The sequence below is a fragment of the Antennarius striatus genome, chromosome 10, assembly GCF_040054535.1.
Source record: "Antennarius striatus isolate MH-2024 chromosome 10, ASM4005453v1, whole genome shotgun sequence".
NCBI classification, from domain to species: Eukaryota; Metazoa; Chordata; class Actinopteri; order Lophiiformes; family Antennariidae; genus Antennarius; species Antennarius striatus.
This window is the reverse complement of record NC_090785.1, coordinates 10,660,733-10,682,836: the sequence shown is the minus strand read 5'-3', so window position 1 is coordinate 10,682,836 and position 22,104 is coordinate 10,660,733. Positions and strand designations below refer to the sequence as shown.

The window sequence follows — 22,104 nt, the reverse complement described above, 5'->3', positions numbered from 1 at the left end:
TTACACTCAGTATGATACAAAATGGAAACGTGTATCCTTACCATGGCTGTGTCAACAAAATATACATTTACTAGTAAACAATGTATTGTATATACATTATGTTAAAAAATTAACTACAGTTATTGTTTTTTAACCTTTAGATCAAATCAACAGATTCCCCATCACCAGTCTTCATGGTATTGACTGATTCACATCACTGGCTCGGTCATTGCAGAAAAGTGAATCATTGCATCCGACCAGCGTAAGCAATCGCCCTAAAAACTGCACAGATATTTCAGCCAGATGTTTGTCCATGCTGGCCTCACCTTGGACTTGAAGAAGAGGTTGATGACACCCTTTGAACGTCTGTCTGCTGTTCGGTCAGAGGTCCCACAAACAGACAGGCTTTTACTGTCCCGTCTGGCCCTCGTGGAGTCCACTTCCTCTGCTGTGGCAATCACTGCCAAAGACAGACCTAACAACACAATCAAAATTAATACTTATTAAAATTATTATCACTTATTAAAATTAATTTGCCTCGTCGTCCTACTGGTTTCCTGACTAATTGTGCTCCTACAGTTTTTTCTACTGATGAAATCAGCGCTGTAGCAGTGCCAGCTGAGCAGTATGCGTGTGTGTTCAGGTAGGTTGTGTCGGTTGGATTCAACAGTGCAAATCAAAGCTTGTATGTCATCACCAAAGTCGATGCTGACTAGGGTCAGTGTGACAGGATGCCAAAGAAACCTGATTAAAATCCTGACTCACTATTCTGTAGTGAAGGTGAAATCATTTCTGACAAAATAGATGGAAAAAAAATACAATTGACTTTTTTGAATCACTAATTTGCAAAAATTAGAGTTTGTATTCACACTCATTGTTACAGCAGCATCCCTCAATATAGAGTAATTGACCACAACTTATGTGATGTCGTTGCTGACCCTCGGTTCTCAGGGTTAACTGTGTGACAGTGTACTGTATAATACCATGTGCATTTGTCTTTTAGTTACCTGTAATGGCAGGCAGGGACCTGGAGTTGGCATGGGTCAGCGACACATTTCCTACAATCGGCTCAGACAAGTTGGTATCACTGCGGAACTCCTGCTTCTTGGAGAGCTGAAGGGAGATCGAGCCTTAAACTCATCAACAATATTAGTTTTAGCCTAATTTTCATACTTCCTATTCCTCCTCGGTAACCTCTCCCACTCAGAGTCATTCTCACCCGTTTGCAATCCAAAGGATTTGTCCTTTCACTCTCCTCTGTGATGAAGATCATGCTGCTCCTTTTCTTCTTCTTCTTACTTCTCCTCAGTCTGACTTCTGAATCACCCACCGTCACCACCATCTCCTCCGCTGTACTGGTGCTCACGCTGCCACTGGAGCGCTGAAGCGTCCAGGAGGTTGGTGACTCTGGAGGGAGATCTCTGACACGAGAAAGGAAAGGTGTGAGTAGTTAAGAAGATTTGTTTAGAAGATTTGATTTTTTTAGTTAATTTTACATTTTCAAATGAAATATAGATTCTAGTTGAATATTTTGCTCCCCATACACTGTTTGTATGTGGATGATAAATGCCATGCTTTCATTGCAGTCTGTAAGGTCACCAGATGGATTAATCTGTAACCATAATTTTACCTGTCTGCTTGAACCTTGGTTGGGGTTCCACATTCAGAACCTTGGACTGAGGAGGTTGAGATGAGGGATTGTCGGATGGAGCGCAGTACGGAGCGAGGACGAGTGGACTTCCTGTCATCCAATTCTGGCTGGAAATAAAGGGTTGAACTTATAATAAGGCAACAGATGAAATCTTCATATAAATTACAGTAAAAAATTACTTTAAAAAAAAGCATAAGCATATCATTGCAAAACACACACAAAAACAAATCTAGAGGAGTCAGTGTTAAAATGAGAATCATTATTACTGAGTCTTGTTAGTTAAATCACTCCTGGAGAATTGAGATCATTTACAATTTAATGACCACATTCAGCCCTAGTTAAACACTCCAAACCTTGTTCTGCTAGTAGAAAAATTTGAAGGCAAAATCTAGCTTGAGGCTTTTTATGAGGTATTTTATGAAGCATTTGATCTTTAAAAAAATGCCTGAGTCGGCTCATTTCCACCTAACTGCAGCTCTGCCACAGAAATTCTGTTATATTTCAGACAACAGGACAGAAACAGGTTCCACCAAAGGCTCCTCTTTCCAAACTTATCATCTGCCTTCCCAGGTCTTACCAGCTCTCTTACGCCATACTCCTTTTCCACTTTCTTCTTCAACTGCTTGAAACACTCCTCCATTCGCTCATGGAAAGGACGCAAGTCATCAGTCACTCGCTTCCCATGGAGAGAGATCCCTCCACCTAATAATGGGATCTATAAATGCAAATGTTTGATTGTTAAAACAGTGTCCGCTGGCAATAGGTCCTCAGGGATTCAGCCAGAAGGTTCTGTGCATACAAATCAAGCTATTCATTCTCAAATATTGTTATGTACTATAATTTATTAAGTATGAATATGGCATCATTCTAATTCAATGAAAATTTGAAATACTATTAAGAGTTATTTTTTAGTTCATGCTTATGAGTTCCTGTCCTCCATGTTTATATCTGCAGCAATTCTTCTCTCTCTATCTGCATGAGTGCAGGATGAGATAGTAGTGTGAGTGTGAAGAGCCATGCATAACCCTTTGATGTTTTAAAAATACATGAGATTACTATGTGATGCATGTAGTACTTAGTACTGGTAACAATGTTTTACACATGGTACACAACTACGGAATAAATGTTGTGCACATGCTGAACACAGTGTGTGCTTTGTGCTTGTGTTTTCAGTACCTGCCATGCGATGAGGTCCTTGAGTCGCAGCAGCTTATCTTTGTCTTCAGGATGCTGCTGGGAGTATTCTTCAGTAAAAAATGCCTGATAAAACAAACATGGCTTTATATTTACAATTATCAAGTATGATTTTTCTACCCACTTTTAAAACACATTACATATTTATAAATTATTCTGGATTTTATTATACAGAATAATTTTGATGGTAAATGTGAATGTTTGCATTTATGAATACAGCAGATTCTAAGTTTATTAACTTTAATTAAACAATACTGAGTTGGGGAATCACTGTTATGCTGGGTTTTAAAATTCCCCGCACAGTCATAATAAATTAGCTCTTGGAAGTAAAAATATCACATAAAAGGCCACCAAAAGGAAAACAATGCCAACAAGTGGATCAAACAGTCTAACAAGAAAATAATGAGCCCAAAAATTGGAATTTATCAGTAAAATGCCTGGAAATCTTCTGGAAGGAACTGCAAGTGTTACCGGGGGTGTGCTGAGTATTCATCGAGACCCGACCCCAGATAATCTAAGAAAATTGGATGACTGAGACACTGCAAAATGTTGCTTAAAGTTTACCTTTTCATACTTGGCAAAACCACCCATGACAGCTGGGTCGACAATCCCATTGAGCAGCATGGAGAGAGGGTTGATGGGAAGGCTCCAGTCAGTCTGGTATTGATTAATCATGGTCAGAATCCTCTCATTGGTGGACTCCATAGTCTCTATTGCATTCTCCAGTGGAGACAAGGTGGTCTAAACACAGCGAGAGACCAGGGGACAGGTGTGAGGATACTATTCTAGGTAGAGCAGAATTATGTTTTTTAAGTGTAGAAAATAAATCACATTGGTAAGATGTCACACTAATCTGAACAACAACATAGCAAATACATATCAATAATGTCTTGAATACCCCTTCCACAGACTCACATGTTTCATGTCAGTAGCCTCAAACCAGCGCAGGATCCCAGGCAGCTTATACACAGTGGTGAAGGTTGTGCGTTCAATCCACATCGACTAAAGCACAAAGACGAAAGAGAGGAAGAATCAGTTAGATGAAACTCTACTACCTGCAGGCACAAATTATTATATATTATTATATTAGGTACTGAAGTCTCATTCAGAAGAAACCATGTGTTGGTTGTTCGGTTGTTCGGAGGTGGATTTAGAGACAAACAAACCGAGAACACTGGTAAAGTACACAAAGAACAAAATGAGACTATATCAGAGAAAATGCAAAAGGTGTGATCAAAGTAACTAGCAAGCATCAACATTTATATACATTAAAGTTCAGTTTAACTTTTGAAATACATTTTCAAAATACATTTATTATTTGGCAACCTTTAATGCTTAGAGGTGCTTTTTCAATTTCAGAAAAAAGAAAATTCAGGGCTTAGATTTAATTGCTGATGTTTATTCTTACTCAAATAATCAATTTTTTTTCATTGTGTGAAACATACAATCAGAAACATAGTGTATGACAATGCAGTCTTTGATGTATCATTGGTGTTTTCAGTAGATTTTCTACGGGGTAGTAATATTTTAACACAAAACCCTAACTTTTACTTAAGCATGACATCTGACCACTTGTTATCACTCAAACCATCACTGCATGCATTCAGCCACATGGTTTGAGCAAAACATTGGCAGGACAGGATCATAGAAGAGCTTCTCCTCCGCAGGATGTGGTAAAGGTGAACAGAAGATAATATTCATGCATTTATATCTCCTCCTGTCTCTTGGTAAGGCGCTGAAGTTAATGCATAATTCATCAACCATTGTCACATAATTTCAGGTTAGATTTAGCAAGTGTGTCCATGAAGGATGGAACAGATAATTACAGGATCAAATAGCTGTATTTCAACAGTATCTTCACCAGTGTGTCCTGGTGTTACCCTCTCTTGTTTAGTAGATGGTACCATGGCAGACTGTATCTTTAACAATGGCAGTCTGACATCCCAGTGACAGGAAGAGGAGAGGGAAAATAGTTATCATTGCACAAGATAAAAGACAAGTACAGTAAGTGGAAACATCACTCATTTGAAATTGTTGAATGTTTTTAACATGCTGAATTAGACGTAGACGTAGACGTTGAATGAATGGATTTGCCATTGAGTGGACTCATGGGGCAGATAGAGTCGTCAGCCTCTATAAAGTTGGAGAGACGCTCAAAGATTTTAAATTCTTGTATCAATAATTTAAAAGCAAAAGAGCTGAATGTCTACAGAGTGCAACAGCAAAATTAGATGCAAACAGTAATAACTTTATGCAGGACAGTAATGTACTGCATACAGTTTTAGGTAAATACTGTGGTATTACCAGATTCCTTCCACATATCAGTGCTCCCCTGTTGGTTATAGTTCCTGGGAAGGTAAAATACTGTATGGTTTTATAAAGCAGCAATGGGTTGTCTAATTTTGAGAAACTTAAATAAGTTACATTGCTCAATAAGGTCTCTCTAGCAAAGCATGTAAATATGGGTGATGGTCTGTGCTCAGTCTCTAGACAATGATGTTTATCTAAATTTAATAAGAGTAACAATAAATCTTTTTGTGACCTTCAACTACACTCAGGCATTTGATGTGATACCTCTGCTATTTTTCTTAATGCGCACACACACACACACACACACACACACACACACACACACACACACACACACACACACACACACACACACACACACACACACACACACACACACACACACACACATTCACTTTGACTCACGAGGCTAAATTGAATATGGTAATATGATAGGATGATATTTATAATCAACCATCCCAAAAATCTAATTTCCCAGGGAAAACAAAGACCCCTCCTCGTCTCTCATGCTGGTCAGTATGTTTTCGGTTGCAGACAAATGAGACTATTTCTCTTCAGTCCAAAATTCAAAAAATAATGAACTGAATTTGTTTTGTTTCTTTGACTAAAGGTGTCTTAACTTTATAAATGTTTTTCCAGTGAGATTAAGTTTTTTAAACTTAAATTATATATGACATTAATATATCACTGATGTTAACCATTGTGATATATTAAGGTTCAGATATAGTGTGATCACTGATTTGTACCAAACATGTATGATCTCCTTTGATAGTGAGCTAGCCAGAAGCTACTTAAACATGGATAGCATGAACCACCTTAAATCACTCCAGCAGCAGTATGTTCATCTTAAATCTTGAACTGTAATCCAATAATGTATCCTTAAATAACACCGGAGTCCTTTGAATAAACACAAATCCTGCAAAGACAAGCTATGCGTCTTTTTTAGACTGATATCAAGTAGAAAAAATATTTTCATGCTCCCATTGGTCAAGCCTACTACAATTAAAATAACTGAATAAATAAAGCTTACCGTAAACTCATTGTCGGGGTCCACCGGTCCTTTCCTCACAGGCCTAGAGTAGTGAAAACGCTGCACGTAGTTGGACTTGTAAAAGCTGCAAATTATGGAAGATGAAGGAAACAGAAGTAAAACAATGGACATAAAAAAAGTGATGCTGTCAGAAAAAGCTACTTCTCAAAGCCTATTTAATGATAAAACACATTTACTTAAAGAACATGATTGAATTAAAAGAGCTGTGGACTGACTTGATAATCTGGTCAGGAACAGGTTTATTCTTAAGACGTGGAGGAATCTCAAGGACTGGCCTTACTGTGAAACACTGGATGTCTGGTTCAGATGACTGAGGAAGGATACACTACAGGATGGAGAGCATCACTGAGTGAACAACTACACACAGCTGAGAGGAATTAACATAGAGGTACAAAAGAACACTTGAGAATGTGGGAAGGTTTTACTTCAAATTCACTATAGACTTTGTATATCAGTTACATTGCATATCCGTATGGGAATTAACACTTTGCAGTTAGAGGGATACGCTGAAGTGGAGAGTTCTTAATCTCATCTTCCGGCATGGTGGTGGTGTTGAGGCGGACGGCACTGGGGAACTGGCTCATCAGCTGGTTCTGGAAGTCCTCTCTGCGTTCATACTCCTTTCCCCGGTGGATAAACACCTTGTTCTGAAACCATAACACAATTTTCACAATGTTAATGAGGAGACAAGCTTCACCAGGTAATCAACACAGGACATTCTTTCTGCCATTTGATTCCTTCTTTGCAGTAAACATAACTGTTTCACTTTCAAGCCAATTGAATTATCATTTAATCCTTATTTAATTATGAGCCTCTCTCTGACCTCCATTCACTGTCCTGCTCTACTGAAAATGAGTTGCAGACTCTGTCATACTCTTTATCAAAGCAGATTAAAAAGGCCAATGAATGCTAGAGCTATTAAAAGAGGATTATTACATCCTGCTTCAAAGCGGTGATGTATTGAAATTGTCAGTGTCCGTGTGTTTGGGTGTTCGTCCATTTGTTAGTATGTCCACCAAATATCTTCACAACCGTTACAGATAGAAAGATGACACAAAAGGCACATTACTCAGGCAGCAAAGGGGATGAAAATGAGATGATGACCTTGAGAAAACTAGGTCAAGGTCAAATTTCAACTTTTGTATACTCAGGAACCGGATAAGATGAAGACGAGAGAGAAGGCCAATGTGAGTTAGACCGTAGATCAAAGCTAGTGCTTTGATCTATGAAGTAGGTGAGAGCACTAGCTTTGATCGTTGACCTATGCAAGTAGGTCAGGGTAAAAGTTTTGAATTCAGGGGTGTTGCGGGATGTTGCAGTCTGTGACTGCCTTGGTTCTAGTTCCATTTGAGCACTTTGCTGAAATCCTCAGTATTCCCATGAGGCTGTCCATGTCTCGTTCTAGCATGTTGGTGTTTTGGGAACTTGCCCACTGCTCCAGTTTTAAATAGCTTAGGGTCAGTGCATTTATGGAAAAGAAAACTTTAATGACAGATTTGCTCCAGGAAGGGAACTCATTCGTGTTAACTTGTACTCTAACAAAACTTTTGTACATGTTCAAAATACTGTTACTGCGTAATTGCAAGAAGCACAAACCCTGAGGAATGGAGGGTAGCTCTGACCATAGTAGCCCACGGCAAAGTAGTCTGGCTTTGGCCTCAAGATCTTCATAATGTTTTCATAGAACTTGGCTTGTTTTTCCTGCAAAGAGAGGGAATGCACACACACACACACACACACACACACACACACAAACACACACACACACACACGCGCGCGCACGCACACACACACACACACACACACACACACCATCTAAACACAATGTCATTTATATAACCCCATAAATTCAGCATTAGAGCAGATTGACACTGCTGCAGTCTCATAAAGACATAAAGAGAGACATTTTTCCATCATTGGAAACATTTGAATTCCCTGTGGGGAGGGGCAAAGAAGAGTAACATGGAGGGGGTTCTAAAGAACGTGTTAACATTTGGATAAGGAAGGAATGACATCAGCTGCCTTGCAACAAGAGGTGAAACACATAAAGTGTGATATGGGGGAGACCATGAAAAGGGTGAGGAGTGGCTAATGCTTGGGAGTGAAGAATCACACCTTTGGGGTCATATGCATGGTCGCAATTTCCATTTTAAAACAAGAATGATTGGCTGTGCTGTTTGATAGCTCAGATCTGATTAATGAAAAAGCTTTACTATTACCACTATATTTTCAGATTAAGGCAAATTATTCATTCTGTGCCACTTACTGACTGATTGCAGTTTCCTCAGCGTTTAGTTGCGTAAAGGCCAACTACTACACAGTAAATCTACCAAGGCTTCATTAAACAACTGCTCCAGAAGTGATGTATGGCACTGCTGCTATTAAAAACTAAAATTAATAAATTGTTTGAATTATTTTCGTTCCCTTTAAATATCCCCTTTCACTAAAGAACATGTATAACATCTATCAAGGGAATTATTCAGACAAGGCCAAGAGGAAAAATGCAGAAAAGACTGTGAGATCATCATTATAGTGGAAGCAGAGTTGGGGGTGTTACAGAAAAACCTCTTCAGAGAATTGAACAGAAGATACAACATGAAGGTTTAAAATAAAGTACCAGTCTCTTGCTGAGTAATTCGTAGTCAAAGATCTCATTTTCGTACTGTTCTGCTAGTTCCTTACACAGAGTGATGGCTTCTTCCCACATCTAAACACACAAACACAGACACAAGGAAAGACAGAAGTGTCCTTCGTTACACCATCTGCTAATAAATTGGCGGCCACCATCGAGGCGGGAATTAATCTTGTGAACATTTCTTTTTGAAGGTCTCGAGAGAGAGAGGTGGAAATCTTTATAACTGGATGAAAGAACACAAAGCACCAGAGGAGAATACAAAATGAACATGACAACAACCAAAGACTCAGAGATTGTCACACTTGATTTCAATGCTATTCTTGAAAGATACTGAAAGTATGATGTAGGAAAGTGGCATTTCTGCATTTTAACCTTGTAATATAGTAATGCATATAATAATGTAGTTATGGATGGAATAATATAGTAATGCATACAATAATGCAACAATGTGTGTTTTATGTGTTATAGTACACTGATGTGTGTAATTAATGTATCAATGCAGTGATGACTATTACAATGTAGTAACATAAAGTAAAGAAGCTACAAGGTCTGTGAATTATCGCGAGTACCTGGGACATTTACTTTCTTCAAAGCGTAAAAAACCATAACCATAACTGATTCTGGAATACTGATCAACATTTTCAAATCATTACATTTATCTGTAAGCATGTTGCAGCTTAAAACAGAACTGACCTTGCCCTTGTCAAAATAGTCAATGATGGTGTCGTAGAGCGTCTCTTTGAGCTGTCGTTGAGTTTGTGAGCCGTGGGACTCAAACTGGGGGCTACAGACGTCATCCAACCACTGGAGGGAGACAGGAGAGACAACAAAAGACACCAAAGAGAGGCAGAAAAATTCAAGCTGCACATACTCATCCAAACACTTTCTTTTTTTGCTCGACATAGTTACTATGGGTTAAAATATTAAGTAAGATAACGTACCATCAGGACAGGCATAAATAGACTACTGAGCACACAAAATCCCCTGTAATACAGGTAGGCTAATCGATGAAGCGTGATCACCTGCAGCCAGTGACGGTTAAGGGGGGCATGTCATCACGAATTGACATGATGTGTCACACGTACAGTAATTTGTGTCTGTGTGACATGATGTGTCGAGTGTTTTGTCTGAACCTCCATCAACGCACAACCCCTGAGACCGACTCACCGAACCCCTAGGGTTCAGTCAAACCCAGGTTAAGAACCACTGCATTAAACCCAAGGGTAATTTAGGAACCAAACAAACGGTGACATATTATTGGAACTGTTCTCTATGCACAGCAATGTGGGGCAGAAGAGGCCCTCTCTGAGACTCTAAGTGTCCCATAAAAGAGATAAATAGATAAAAGAGGTCAAGCACACCCCTGTACAAAACAGTCACACACACGCACGCGTGCATGCACACACATGCACGCGGACACACACACACACACACACACACACACACACCTAGGACACCCAGGAGCTTTCTTGTTTAGAGGCTAGACACCAAACAACCATTAATCAGCTAATAAATAATTGCCTGACAGACATGTTTGGGCAGAGTCACCCTGCTTTCAGCATCAGATGACAAAATATCTTTTAATAGGTGTATGTTTCTGTGAATATGTGTTCGTGTGTGTGTGTGTGTGTGTGTGTGTGTGTGTGTGTGTGTGTGTGTGTGTGTGTGTGTGTGTGTGTGTGTGTGTGTGTGTGTGTGTGTGTGTGTCCTACCTTGAGCAGGCGGGAGTGGAGGAGCAGTGTGTATGCCGCCTCAGTGTAGTTTTCACCCTCCAAGTGAAGGTCCCTCAGCTTGTAAAGGTATCTGAGCACAGACATATGCACAGACACACGGTCACAGACGCGCAAACATGCACATACTGTCTCAAAACATCAGGTGAAATTTAACATGCAATTTTAATTTCTCTCCACTAGATGCCACTGTTTGGCAACTTGAAGACCTGCAGATGACTTTACGTCAAATTTATCGCCATTTCATTGAATCTGTGTCAAACACACAGAGAAAGACACACACACAAATACATACACACCACTAAACATACACAACATAAAAAATTCACAAAAAAATCAAGCCTGACTTGTATCTTTTAAATGGGTTTACAGATGTTTTGTATCCCAATAAAATTATTAAAGTTTGACGTAGAGAGAAATGAGAATTTTCCTGCCTCTCTCTTACTTGAGTTCAGTCTCATGCTCTCTGGAGAAAAGAGTAATAAAGCATAGGTTGCTAAGTGAACAAACCCTTGGATGTCTACGCGGTATGGCTGAGTTCAGTCAATCAATCGTCACTCTTTCACTGACTGCACACTTCCCTCATCGAGTTGACTGACCGGTACTTCAAACGAAGATTATTCAGTAAGTGTTTAGCTTTTGCAAATTTGGATATATTTCAAGATAATATTATATCCAGCAATCATGTTTGCTTTTTTATGGCCATCTTCACCTCAGTTGCTCTGGAAATTCTCTTCCAGCTACTTCCCCTTTGACTGAAGTAACCTTGGGTGACATAGTGAACCACAAATTGTTCCTGATGGCCGTTCTGGTGTATGAGCATATGTATAAATGGCTGAGTCTAGAATTTATATTCTGGAGGACTTTGTATCTCTTATTGCTTTGTGGAGTAGGTCAGTTCCATGCATGGCAATGACTTCTATCACTGTATGAATCTGCATGTGAAAATATGCCTGTGGCTTGTGTTGTACAGCACTTTGAGTAGTCAAGAGACGAGTAAAGACCTTAACAAGATACAAATTCAGATGTGTGATTTACGGTCCATAAATCCAACATGAGGCTATGACATGATTACAGATAGTCGTGGGTTTAAATTACCAATTGTTTGGTTGCTTCGTGGCTTGTATTTAACACATATTTGTTTTTGAATTAATTGTTTGCTACCATTAAACAGTGAGCAATTGCATTAGTATTACCATATTCTACACAGGACAGATGGAGGCATCTGAACAACCACACAGTTGAGCTCATATTCACACATTGAGATAACTAATTATGTCCATAAAACATTGCCAAATATGCACTTTGGGACTTTGCAGTAACCTCTTCTCACTCTTGCCATCATCCTGCATTCCCCAATCGCTCCACTTCTCCCTTCCTTATGCCCATCCCCTCCAGTCAAACAAAGAGCTGATCCTGTGGATTTTGACATTAATTCACTGGGAGTCTTATAATCCCTTGTCAGATTATGGACTCTCTCACACAGATGTGTGCAGACATTTGGACACACAGTCAGACATACAGACAACACAGGCACACATTAGTTAACAGAACACTATGTAAAATGCTCCACATAAATACCTGATATACATCCCTTCACGATTGATGTCCTTGTAAAAGTTCTGCAAAAATGGGAAAATAGAATCAGGGTGAGTGTCAGGCTGTGTGTGTGTGTGTGTGTGTGTGTGTGTGTGTGTGTGTGTGTGTGTGTGTGTGTGTGTGTGTGTGTGTGTGTGTGTGTGTGTGTGTGTGTGTGTGTGTGTGTGCGTGCGTGTGATAGCAAAATGTTTGGAAAATCATTCCGAACTGAGCTATAAAATGGTTTTCTAATTTAGTTTTTCTGTAATCTTTGACAACATGGTTGTGTGAATGTTGAGTGTGTTAACTGTATGGGTCTAATTACTTGTGCGTATTATTGTGTGGGAATGTAGGCATGCACATTTGTTAGTGAAACAGCATAAACTCCCAGTAAATGAAATGTAATGGCATCTGTAGAGGACAGAGGTGTGGAATGAACTGATACGAGCATGGACACACTCACAGACACACAGACATAACAAACATTCAAAAAATATAAATCCCTCACACACAAAAAGGCAGTCTTGTGTGTTTATATTTGCAGTGATCTAATAAATTCTTGTTTGCATTCCTGAATTTTAACTCATGTAAGACAATTTCCCATTTAACATGCAGATCAGATGTCTTTCCCCACAGCAACACACAAACAGTTGTTGGAAGTTGTTCAGTCACCCACAGACATGTCAATATCCCATATGAGAATATGTAAAACCAACAGGCTTCTCTGTGCAGCTGAACGTGTCCCTGGATAGAAAGGTAAAGTAGTGGAAAGGTCAAAATGATCAGAGGATACTTAAGGCCAGTGTGCATGTTCAGAATTTGTATTTGTTGGGGCATGGGTGGAGTAATGATAAAAGAGGCCACCAGTGCCTGTCCCCCTGCACAATTCATTTTCTTTTGCTCGCTCGACAAAGGAAAGAAAATAACTAATGGACAACCGCTTCTGGCTATAGGATAAATACCACAGCCCCATGCCATCAGCCTCCTGTCCTCAGGGAGATAAAATCCCACTATATTACACACAGAGAATCAAATCAACTCATTATTAAATGATCTAACTACATATTTGCACCTCTAGCATCTCTACAAAATAAAAAGTATCGGAACTGCCATATAAATAAGTTAGAGAGAATTCAGAGGAGGAATAATATGATTTAGTCTTCTCTGAAGACGATTGTGCAGTGGTTTGCTTGGATTCCTGACTAAGCCTGAGAATATCACTGAGGAGAATCTGATTAGGAGATCATTTCAGAACAAGTATGAAAAACAGACAGCAACTGACGTAACCCTCTGCAAACAGCAAGAGACTGGACACGGAAATTAATAATTTCCCTTAGATCAATTACCAAACAAATTAAATGTGGAGTAGATATACTGTATGAAGACTTTGGAACGAAAATGAGATATGATCTGTGTTTCATTATGAACCCTGCAATCAGTAGGGGTCTCTGGTATGGAGAATAGTAACTAGGGTCTCTATGTAGCATACCCACCAGTTTCCTCTTACATTAGTGTCTCATTTAATAATTCTTTCATGGGTGTGTGTATGCGTGTGTGCTTGTACGTAAGCATCTGAGACAAGCTGCTATTTGCTGCTGTTACCACAAAGTTCATTCCACAACTCACAATATATACCGTACAAGTGTCAATATACAACCATTCACGGTGACACATGCTACTTTGACAACATATAGGAAATTCTGAAACACAGTCTCATAAAACAAGAGCAAAACTAAAATTATGATATCCTTGATGAACATCATAAGTTTTAGTTTACTTGAGATTTAGACGTGGTGACTACTTATGCACTGACTGTAGCCATATCGATAGCGTACTTTAACACATGAACTCTTGCTCTGCTGACAAAAAATGTGAAAAGTGAAAAGCCTGAAATAAAAGTACAGCGGAAGGAGAACTCAGCCAGTTAAGCCTGAATGACAATGGGATGTACCAGGAGGTTGACGGTGCAGCTCATGCGGTTGTTACGGCTGTCGTCACTCATCACGGTGCGATAATCAAGGAGACGAATGAGAAGTCCCTTCACCAAGGCGACAAAGTGTTGCACCTGTGGACTCAGCGTGGGTTTCTCAGCAGCACAATCCAGCAGGCTGGAAGACATGCAACCACAAGTTAATCATCAAGTGTGGAGTTTGGTGAACATTTTACTAAAAGATCAGTGACATGTCAAAGTTTTAATGCAGAACAGAATGTTATTCGTTTTAGTTTTTAAAAAAAAAATAGAATCTGTGTGAACTTTTTCATGATACTGCAGAGAGTACTCTATATCACAAAGCAATGCACAATTAGGACTACGTAATTCTAAGGTCCTTGTCCATTCTCAAATATTATTATCTGATGAAATTGTGGCATATTCCAATACATGGTCTCCAGTAGTTGCATGTATCGCTCGTCTCCTCCTCCACCCTCTACCTCATGGTCCAGTTTCAGTATAATCTCATTCTCAAACTGCAGAGAGAAGAAGGACAAACAGAATAAATTTGTCCCATATTTTTATTTACAGTGTAATTGGAAATTTAAATTTGTTTTTGCAAATCAATTCTTCTCATAACTATAATTACATTCTGCTTGCATGAGTGATGTTCTACCTTGTGGAAATTTCCAAAGTGTTGATTCTCACAAATTATCATGTCAAAGAAGATAGGAATGGTGGCCCTACGCAACTCCTCCTCTGGGATTAAAGTCATCTCAAGGATGGGGCCCACCATGCCAGGGATGAAACAGATCTTGTGAGTGCCTACATGATACAACCACAACATGAAAACGAAATGTGAAATCACATCTGACTGACTCATATCCACATGTCACCTATTCCCACAGGTCTCCCATTAAATATTCCAATTGATTTTTTTTTTTTTTCCCTTTGGCAGTAACTCATCTTCAGAATACGAAATGCAAAATTTGTGGACAAGATATGTTATATCCATCAGAAATGGTACTAACACCTGTATTATAAGGCTGCACTGACAACAAACTGATGTGAAACTGAAGAGACCCCTGCATCCAAATCTAAAAACAGGTGAACTAGAAGCAGCAATCTTAAAATAAATAGAATCTCATACCTAGTTTGTACCACATATCGCGTATAGCAAAGCCAATGAGCCTTCTCATATCTCCATATCTGAAATAAAAAAGTGAAAGAAGAAATGCAAAAACAGAAAGGGAAAACATATAATTTAATTTAGAAACAAAAGATGGATCAATATGACCATCTCAACCTTCAGAGCTTGAAAACTGTAGCCGACAAAATAATGCTGCTCTAATCCACCCAAAAAGAGCTAAATTTGATGTCTACCTAAAGGCAACAAACAGCTTTAATGGGCAGTGGATGCAGACCTCTGGAGATCATAAATCACAAGTGTTTCATTAGAAAAGTAGAGAGAATATATGGTAATTATGGAAATTACACAGCCTTTTTCTCACTTGGCCAGAATCTTGTTCCTCTTAGTTGGTGAGAAATTCTGAAGTTGCAATGATTCCTGTGTAATAAAAGCCACAGCCAAGTGGAAGTAGTTGTTCCATAACTAGACAGGGTGACAGACAGAAATCCATGTTGAAAGTACAAAACACACAAACAAACACAATGTACAAGATAAAGCAAGTAATGGTACTTGAATAAACTTACCTGCACTTCAAAATCCTCATTATTGAGGAACTTGTGGTTCATGGTGTCTGCGTAGGTGTTGATGGCTCGCAGGAACACTCTGTCACACAAGAACAAAGAAAGTGTAGCAATAAATCCAAATCATATCAAATAATACTGTAACCAAAGTGACAAAACTATAGCTGTATATAGCAAAACTGTTAAGAACACATACATAATACATTTTTAAAAAAACATGACAAATAAGTAATAGAGGAGAATCTGTCTGCGACCATAAATGCAAGTTATTTGTTGTTTGAGCTTTGACTGGTGCATAGCTTCTGCAATTTCAGAGAAAGCTGTAATATTACATCAGATTTAAAGATTCTGTCACAATGACAGATCATGACGCCAACTTCACACAGCGTGCAGGTGCATCAGTAAGGTGTGACTGTGCATTTCTTAAATGAAGTAGAAATCTGTGCCCAGTTTTTCACCTTCTATCTGTCATCATTATCCAGAGTCGACTGCCACACCTTCTCCTCCTTCTGTTGTCTTTTTTTCCCTCTCTCTGCCTGCATGTCAATTCTCCAACACCAGACTGCAGACTCCTTGTCAGTCAGTCCTCTCCTTTGCTATTTCGCTTATCCTGATCTTCCTTATCTCTGACACAGCTGTAGTCAATAGCTTACATCACAAAATATGTTTTGCCTTTGCTTCATCGGGTCTCACACACACACACACACACACACACACACACACACACACACACACACACACACAAACACACACACACACACACACACACACACACACACACACACACACACACACGCACAGACGAATTTTCATATCAGCCTTTTTCACTTTTCTCTGATATCCTGATCTCAGCTTTATTATTTTTAATTCATTCCTATGTGGGTTTGTGAAGATGCTCAAGTCAGGCTCACATAAATCCGCTGGGGACATTCTATGGTTGTTCCTTTCAGGTAGATAGATGCTGGAGTCTACATATACATGTTCCCATTTGTATGTTACCTGTTCTGTACCATGATCATGGCCATCCAGTCAGAGGGATACACATGTTTGCCGATTAGATCTTTGAAAAGTAGGAACGATTCCATCAGGAAATCCTGCAGGAAAAAGATTAATGGAAAGAATTTAACTACATCTTCACTCAGTACAGATTCAAAAATGTGTGCATGTGTGTGTGTGTGTGTGTGTGTGTGTGTGTGTGTGTGTGTGTGTGTGTGTGTGTGTGTGTGTGTGTGTGTGTGTGTGTGTGTGTGTGTGTGTGTGTGTGTGTGTTGACCTACCACAAGATCTGAGGTCCTGCAGAATGTTTCTATGTATGTAGCATAGTGCCGATCATCCATCTGACTGAGGATTGCTGTCATGCACGCTACTACTCTGGACTACACAGATAAAGATGGAAAGTGTGATGGAAAGGGAGAGAGAGAGAAAGAGACAAACCATTACGGTTCAGCCACCGTGCAGCTGCCCTTAAATTGATTGCTATTCTTCTGAAACTAAAGTCATTAAAATATCGAGATAATTTGGTGCTGTCCTTGCTGAAGTCCGCCTGAAGAGATCGTCAAAGGAAACGGCTCTGGTCATTTGCTAATTTGAACTACAATTACCCAAACAGCATCAGTAACATGACACCACCTACATGACCTGGAGTAAATGTGCTGCGGTGAGGCCAGGAGAAATTATCATGACATTATTTCTAAGGTGCCATATGCTGCATTAAGCCATTACACCACCATTACTCACAAATAACTATAATTATTGTAAACAAACACAACCATTGGGTTCAAAGGACAACATCAAAAATCTGAATTGCTATTGTACGCAAGCAAAATACTGTTTTTCTTTTTGTGATCAAATACATTTACAACCATGTAACTATGAATAGACAAACACACAATCACAACGTTGAATATGACCCAGTGTGAGAACACACACAACCACTAAAGGGCAGTTTATGTCCATAAAAGTAAGACAGACATAAAAAAGGAAGACAGGAAAAAAATGTGAAACAAATTTTAAACATATTTGTGAATCAATTTATAATGGGTATAACTACTCCTGGAGCTGAATTAAAATAAAATTCATGGTTTTGTTTAACTCATCAGAGGCTCATTTGCAAAAGACACTGTGAGGAAGAGAAGAAACGTGAGTAGTCAAGGTCAAAAACCAAACTGCGAGGACCAGAATAGAACAGAAATAACCAATGACATGAATATAAAGCTAGTTTGCATATACTATATTACACACATCTAATATGCAATCAATAAATACAAGAGAAAACATATTAATTAGTACAACCAATCTCATTAATCTACTGTCCTTCATTTTGTCCATGAAATCAACCCGTTTGTCTGCATAAACCTCCTTTATCATTTCTCTCTGTCCATTTCCTGTCAAGCTAATTGAATTACTAACTGAAAACCTGTAACAAGCCATATAAAATTGTTATTTTTGGTCTTCTAATACATTCAGCATTGGCTGATCCTTCTCTCTGTTGCGCTTAATTGCTGTAATGAAGTTCACAAAGTCTCCTTCAAAGCAAATGTGCACGTGCATCTGCCAGGGTTTCAGTGAAATTATCCTCCAGAGCCGTTGGCTAAAAGGGAAACACGAGACAGAAATGAAGGATGATGGATGGCTAATTGGTGATGAAAGATGAATGTCATCTGATGTGGTGACAGTGTCATCTGAACAAGATGAACAGGGTGTGTGTTAATATGTAAGCAAATACACACGCATGCAAACGTCAGAATATTTGGACTTCTTTAAATAGACACGTTTGTCTATGTTAACGATGGTATATGTTCTTGGATTTGAGTGTTTGAATGCAGAACCACCTCCATCCTTTAATCAGCTGTCTCTATGCAGTGCAGTCACCAGAGAACCTGTCAACCCACTCCCTTCCTTAAAATCTCTTTCCTTCTTTCCCTCCCCTGTCTCCCCCTCTTGTTCCTAGTTCATATTCAGCCCTTAAAGGTGCTGGAAGGATTTAGTGTTGAATTTAAGTGAGAAATAAATCCTGGAAGTTACTAAAATGAAGCAGCAATTGTTAGATTTTGCTTAAGTCACTTAAAGCTGATGTTGAAATGAAAAACATAAAGTACAAATATCCTGGTATAGAAGTTTGAAGTGTAGAAAACTATTATACCATCATTGTGTGGTGAGAGTTTGATGCTATCACAGTCGCACGGCAAAATACCTCACAATCTTTGCTTCTGTTGAGTTTCTTGTACTTCCTAACGTGAAATGGATAATCAGTAACGAGACAAAGAACACAAACTGACTTACTCCCTAAGACTTATCTGTAGGAAATACAATGCGATTTTACTACTCACTTGAGTTACAGTCACTCTAATACAAATTATCCAGGAGCAAAATACACAACCATCAACTGTCTTCATCTTCCAATGTGTTTCATCAACACATTGTATGACTTGCAAAGACATATGTGAGGTGTTAGAATACCAATACAACTACTGACTATAGTGTGGCAGAGAGAGAGGGGGGGGGGCGTTGTTGAGGCAATGACGTTACATAACAGCAAAGAGATTATGACGAAACTGACACAGATGCTGTGAGGTCTGCGATCTCTCTCCCTTCTTCTCTCTCTTCCTTCTCATCCTCCTCTACCCTTTGCATTTCCCCCATTTTTCCGCCCAGTCTCTCACTCTGGACACTGTCATTAATAATCCATTAACAGCTTTAATTTCAGAGCTGCTTCACGGTGATGAAAATGCACCTGTGTAACAGCAAATCTAAGCCTTGCTAGGGACATAGGAATGCTCAGTCCTCAGTGTCTAAACAGACAGCAGCATAATGATGCTTTTACTGTGTACAGGTTTCCCCTAGAGGTCTTGAGGTCATTGTAATAGAAAGTGTTCCCTGATAAATTAGTGTAAAGACTTACATACAGTTAAAGCAGAGCATTTCTTTCATTATAGTTTGCAGCTGGGCTGCATCTTCAAGATGTTTTCCGTTGTAAAACTGACAGGTTTTCCGTGTGAAGTTATTATCTTGAATTTGGCTGTGATTACTGTCAAATAGAACTGAATTACATTTCTGCACATTTATTTGTGTGTTTTGATTATATATGTTATTTGTGAGACAAGATTTTAAAAGTGACTCTGGAGAGTTGGCAGCTAACTCAAAGATGATGTCATAAAACTGGAGACATAGTAAATGTGTTTGGAAATAAAGTTCTAAATGAAGAAAGGCAACATAGAAAATGCTCTTCTGTTTTTTTTTATGATCCCTGTATAAAAAGGTATCAAATTTATAGCAGATTCATGATTAAAAAACACTCTGCTGAGCCACATCTGAAATTAATGTTGGGGTCCCTGGGTTCGATGGTGTGCACCACTTCTCTGTGGCCGACACTGATGACCTGCTATCTGCCAGTAATGATCCTCTGTACCCCCATAAAAGACAAAAATGGAGGGTCTCTGAGGGTTCAGCTTTCAAGGCTGGCCTACATCAATAACAGCTGCCGTTGTATAATTAGCCTGTGTGTAAATTCTCCACTGTTGCCTTAGCTTTATTAATTCTTGCTCATAACTTTCCCATCAAGGCCAAGGTAAGCAGTATAGGAAAACATTACACATAATATGTTCACTATTTAACAGCAGCCCTTCTTGCCATCTTGCTTGCGGCTCTTCTTTTGTTATCACTCCCTCCTCTGTCATAACCCCAGATTGGTCGATAGGTGTACAGGGAGCGTTCTCAGTGATTGTAGCACAATACTTCCAGCAAGCAAACCTATTATTGCCAGGTAGCCAGCACAATAATATCCACCCTGAAGCTTGCCAACCTTTCCTGCCACAAACTATTGGTTAAAGTGACGCTTTACTTTAAAATTAAACTTTCAAAAGAGAGAAAGATTGTACCAATGTCTTTTTTCAAAATGTGTATCAACTCCCTTTATCCCCCCAAAATTTAATTCTTTCTTTAATTATCCCAAGGAGATGCCCTGTGTGATAAATAGTTCAACACAATTGATGCTATTAAATATAATTAACATATAATTCATTCTAAATGAAGACAAAGCATTAAAGCATTAATGTTCACAGTTCTAATTTGAATAATTAAGGTGTTAGGATTTAATGTGTGAAAGACGTACAAAGAAATGTTTCTGGCATGTGAGACAATTGTCTCTCAATAGTGTATCGAGGGCAGTTCAGGTGAATGTGGATCAATTTGTCCTTTACTATGATGTTCTCATGTATTAAATTGCCAATATCCAAATTTTTATCACATTTTGAAGGCAAAGGAATAAAAAGACACAGAGTCATTCATGCAGCAAAAACAAAACCAAGTGCAAGAATAAATGAATTACAATTCAGAGTTCATGTTGATAATAATGACAACTCAATATTAGGTCAGTTTCCCAGCACTTATTTTGTGTCCATATTCTGACAGTGCTCTCCACATAACGGTTTTGTAGACTCTTGTTCATCCTTTGATGACTTCTCCCTCAGGTGGAAAGTCATTACACTGCTCTCAACTGTGATTTTTCACCATTTCGTAAAATGGAACATCCGGAAAACACAGTCTCACTGGTTGCCTTCAGCATTCCTTGCTGTACCTTTACAGACACATGCACATCTCTGATGCCTTCTCTATGATAAATAAACACACACACACGCACACACGCACACACGCACACACGCACACACACACACACACACACACACACACACACACACACAACGTGGGGGCTGAGGAGAGAAGTTGAGGGGGATGAAAGAGAGATGAATTGCACAGAGGTGTAATTAGAGCTGTGCATTTGCCAGGGTGATGTGGCTGTGTGTTCATCTGGGAAGAGAAGGAGAAACAAAATTGGAGCGTATACACATGTGAACATGAACACTATTGTTAGGGAAGCAGATCAATGTGTCTTGGGAGAGGAGAGAAGAGGAGAGGCGAAGAGATATAATTACATGTTTGCATATACAAAGTCCAAATTCTAATTACTGAGACTTCAAGCTTCTGCACATCTGCCTCATTCATGGTGTATGGTGCATATTTTTGTGCACCTCTGTATTATCCTGGAAGGACTTGTGCACCATGTCTGCTTATGTAATGTGCACAAATTTACACGGTCACACATCCACATCTTTGCTTGTCTCATCAGAGGTCAATTGAAACGCAGTGCAATGTGAGCCAACCACTTTGCAGCAGGGACATGCATTGCTGGGTATTTCTGAGATGGGATGGGGCCCAGGAAGGACAGTTACATGAACACTGCTTTAAGGCGCTACTCAGAGAATATAAGCACACACAGAGACACAAACTCAGCTTTATTTCTCAGAACTTCTTTTACATTTATTTATAATGACTAACATC

General features: G+C 39.2%; 1 protein-coding gene across 1 annotated transcript in view; it reads right to left on the bottom strand.

Annotated features, from left to right (window-relative positions):
• dock2-like (dedicator of cytokinesis protein 2) overlaps positions 1 to 22,104 on the bottom strand; it is a 90,935-nt gene that overhangs the window by 377 nt on the left and 68,454 nt on the right. The window contains exons 27-50 of the mRNA XM_068324868.1: positions 17,046 to 17,144; positions 16,768 to 16,862; positions 15,772 to 15,850; positions 15,570 to 15,670; positions 15,209 to 15,267; positions 14,735 to 14,883; positions 14,509 to 14,594; positions 14,080 to 14,236; positions 12,132 to 12,172; positions 10,533 to 10,623; positions 9,514 to 9,624; positions 8,803 to 8,892; positions 7,782 to 7,886; positions 6,691 to 6,832; positions 6,401 to 6,482; positions 6,165 to 6,249; positions 3,740 to 3,826; positions 3,389 to 3,565; positions 2,807 to 2,890; positions 2,208 to 2,345; positions 1,610 to 1,737; positions 1,199 to 1,400; positions 987 to 1,092; positions 306 to 454 (exon numbers count right to left, since the gene is read on the bottom strand). Of these exons, the coding sequence (XP_068180969.1) occupies positions 306 to 454; positions 987 to 1,092; positions 1,199 to 1,400; positions 1,610 to 1,737; positions 2,208 to 2,345; positions 2,807 to 2,890; positions 3,389 to 3,565; positions 3,740 to 3,826; positions 6,165 to 6,249; positions 6,401 to 6,482; positions 6,691 to 6,832; positions 7,782 to 7,886; positions 8,803 to 8,892; positions 9,514 to 9,624; positions 10,533 to 10,623; positions 12,132 to 12,172; positions 14,080 to 14,236; positions 14,509 to 14,594; positions 14,735 to 14,883; positions 15,209 to 15,267; positions 15,570 to 15,670; positions 15,772 to 15,850; positions 16,768 to 16,862; positions 17,046 to 17,144 (2,643 nt within the window). The remainder of the gene's footprint in view (positions 1 to 305; positions 455 to 986; positions 1,093 to 1,198; positions 1,401 to 1,609; positions 1,738 to 2,207; positions 2,346 to 2,806; positions 2,891 to 3,388; positions 3,566 to 3,739; positions 3,827 to 6,164; positions 6,250 to 6,400; positions 6,483 to 6,690; positions 6,833 to 7,781; positions 7,887 to 8,802; positions 8,893 to 9,513; positions 9,625 to 10,532; positions 10,624 to 12,131; positions 12,173 to 14,079; positions 14,237 to 14,508; positions 14,595 to 14,734; positions 14,884 to 15,208; positions 15,268 to 15,569; positions 15,671 to 15,771; positions 15,851 to 16,767; positions 16,863 to 17,045; positions 17,145 to 22,104) is intronic.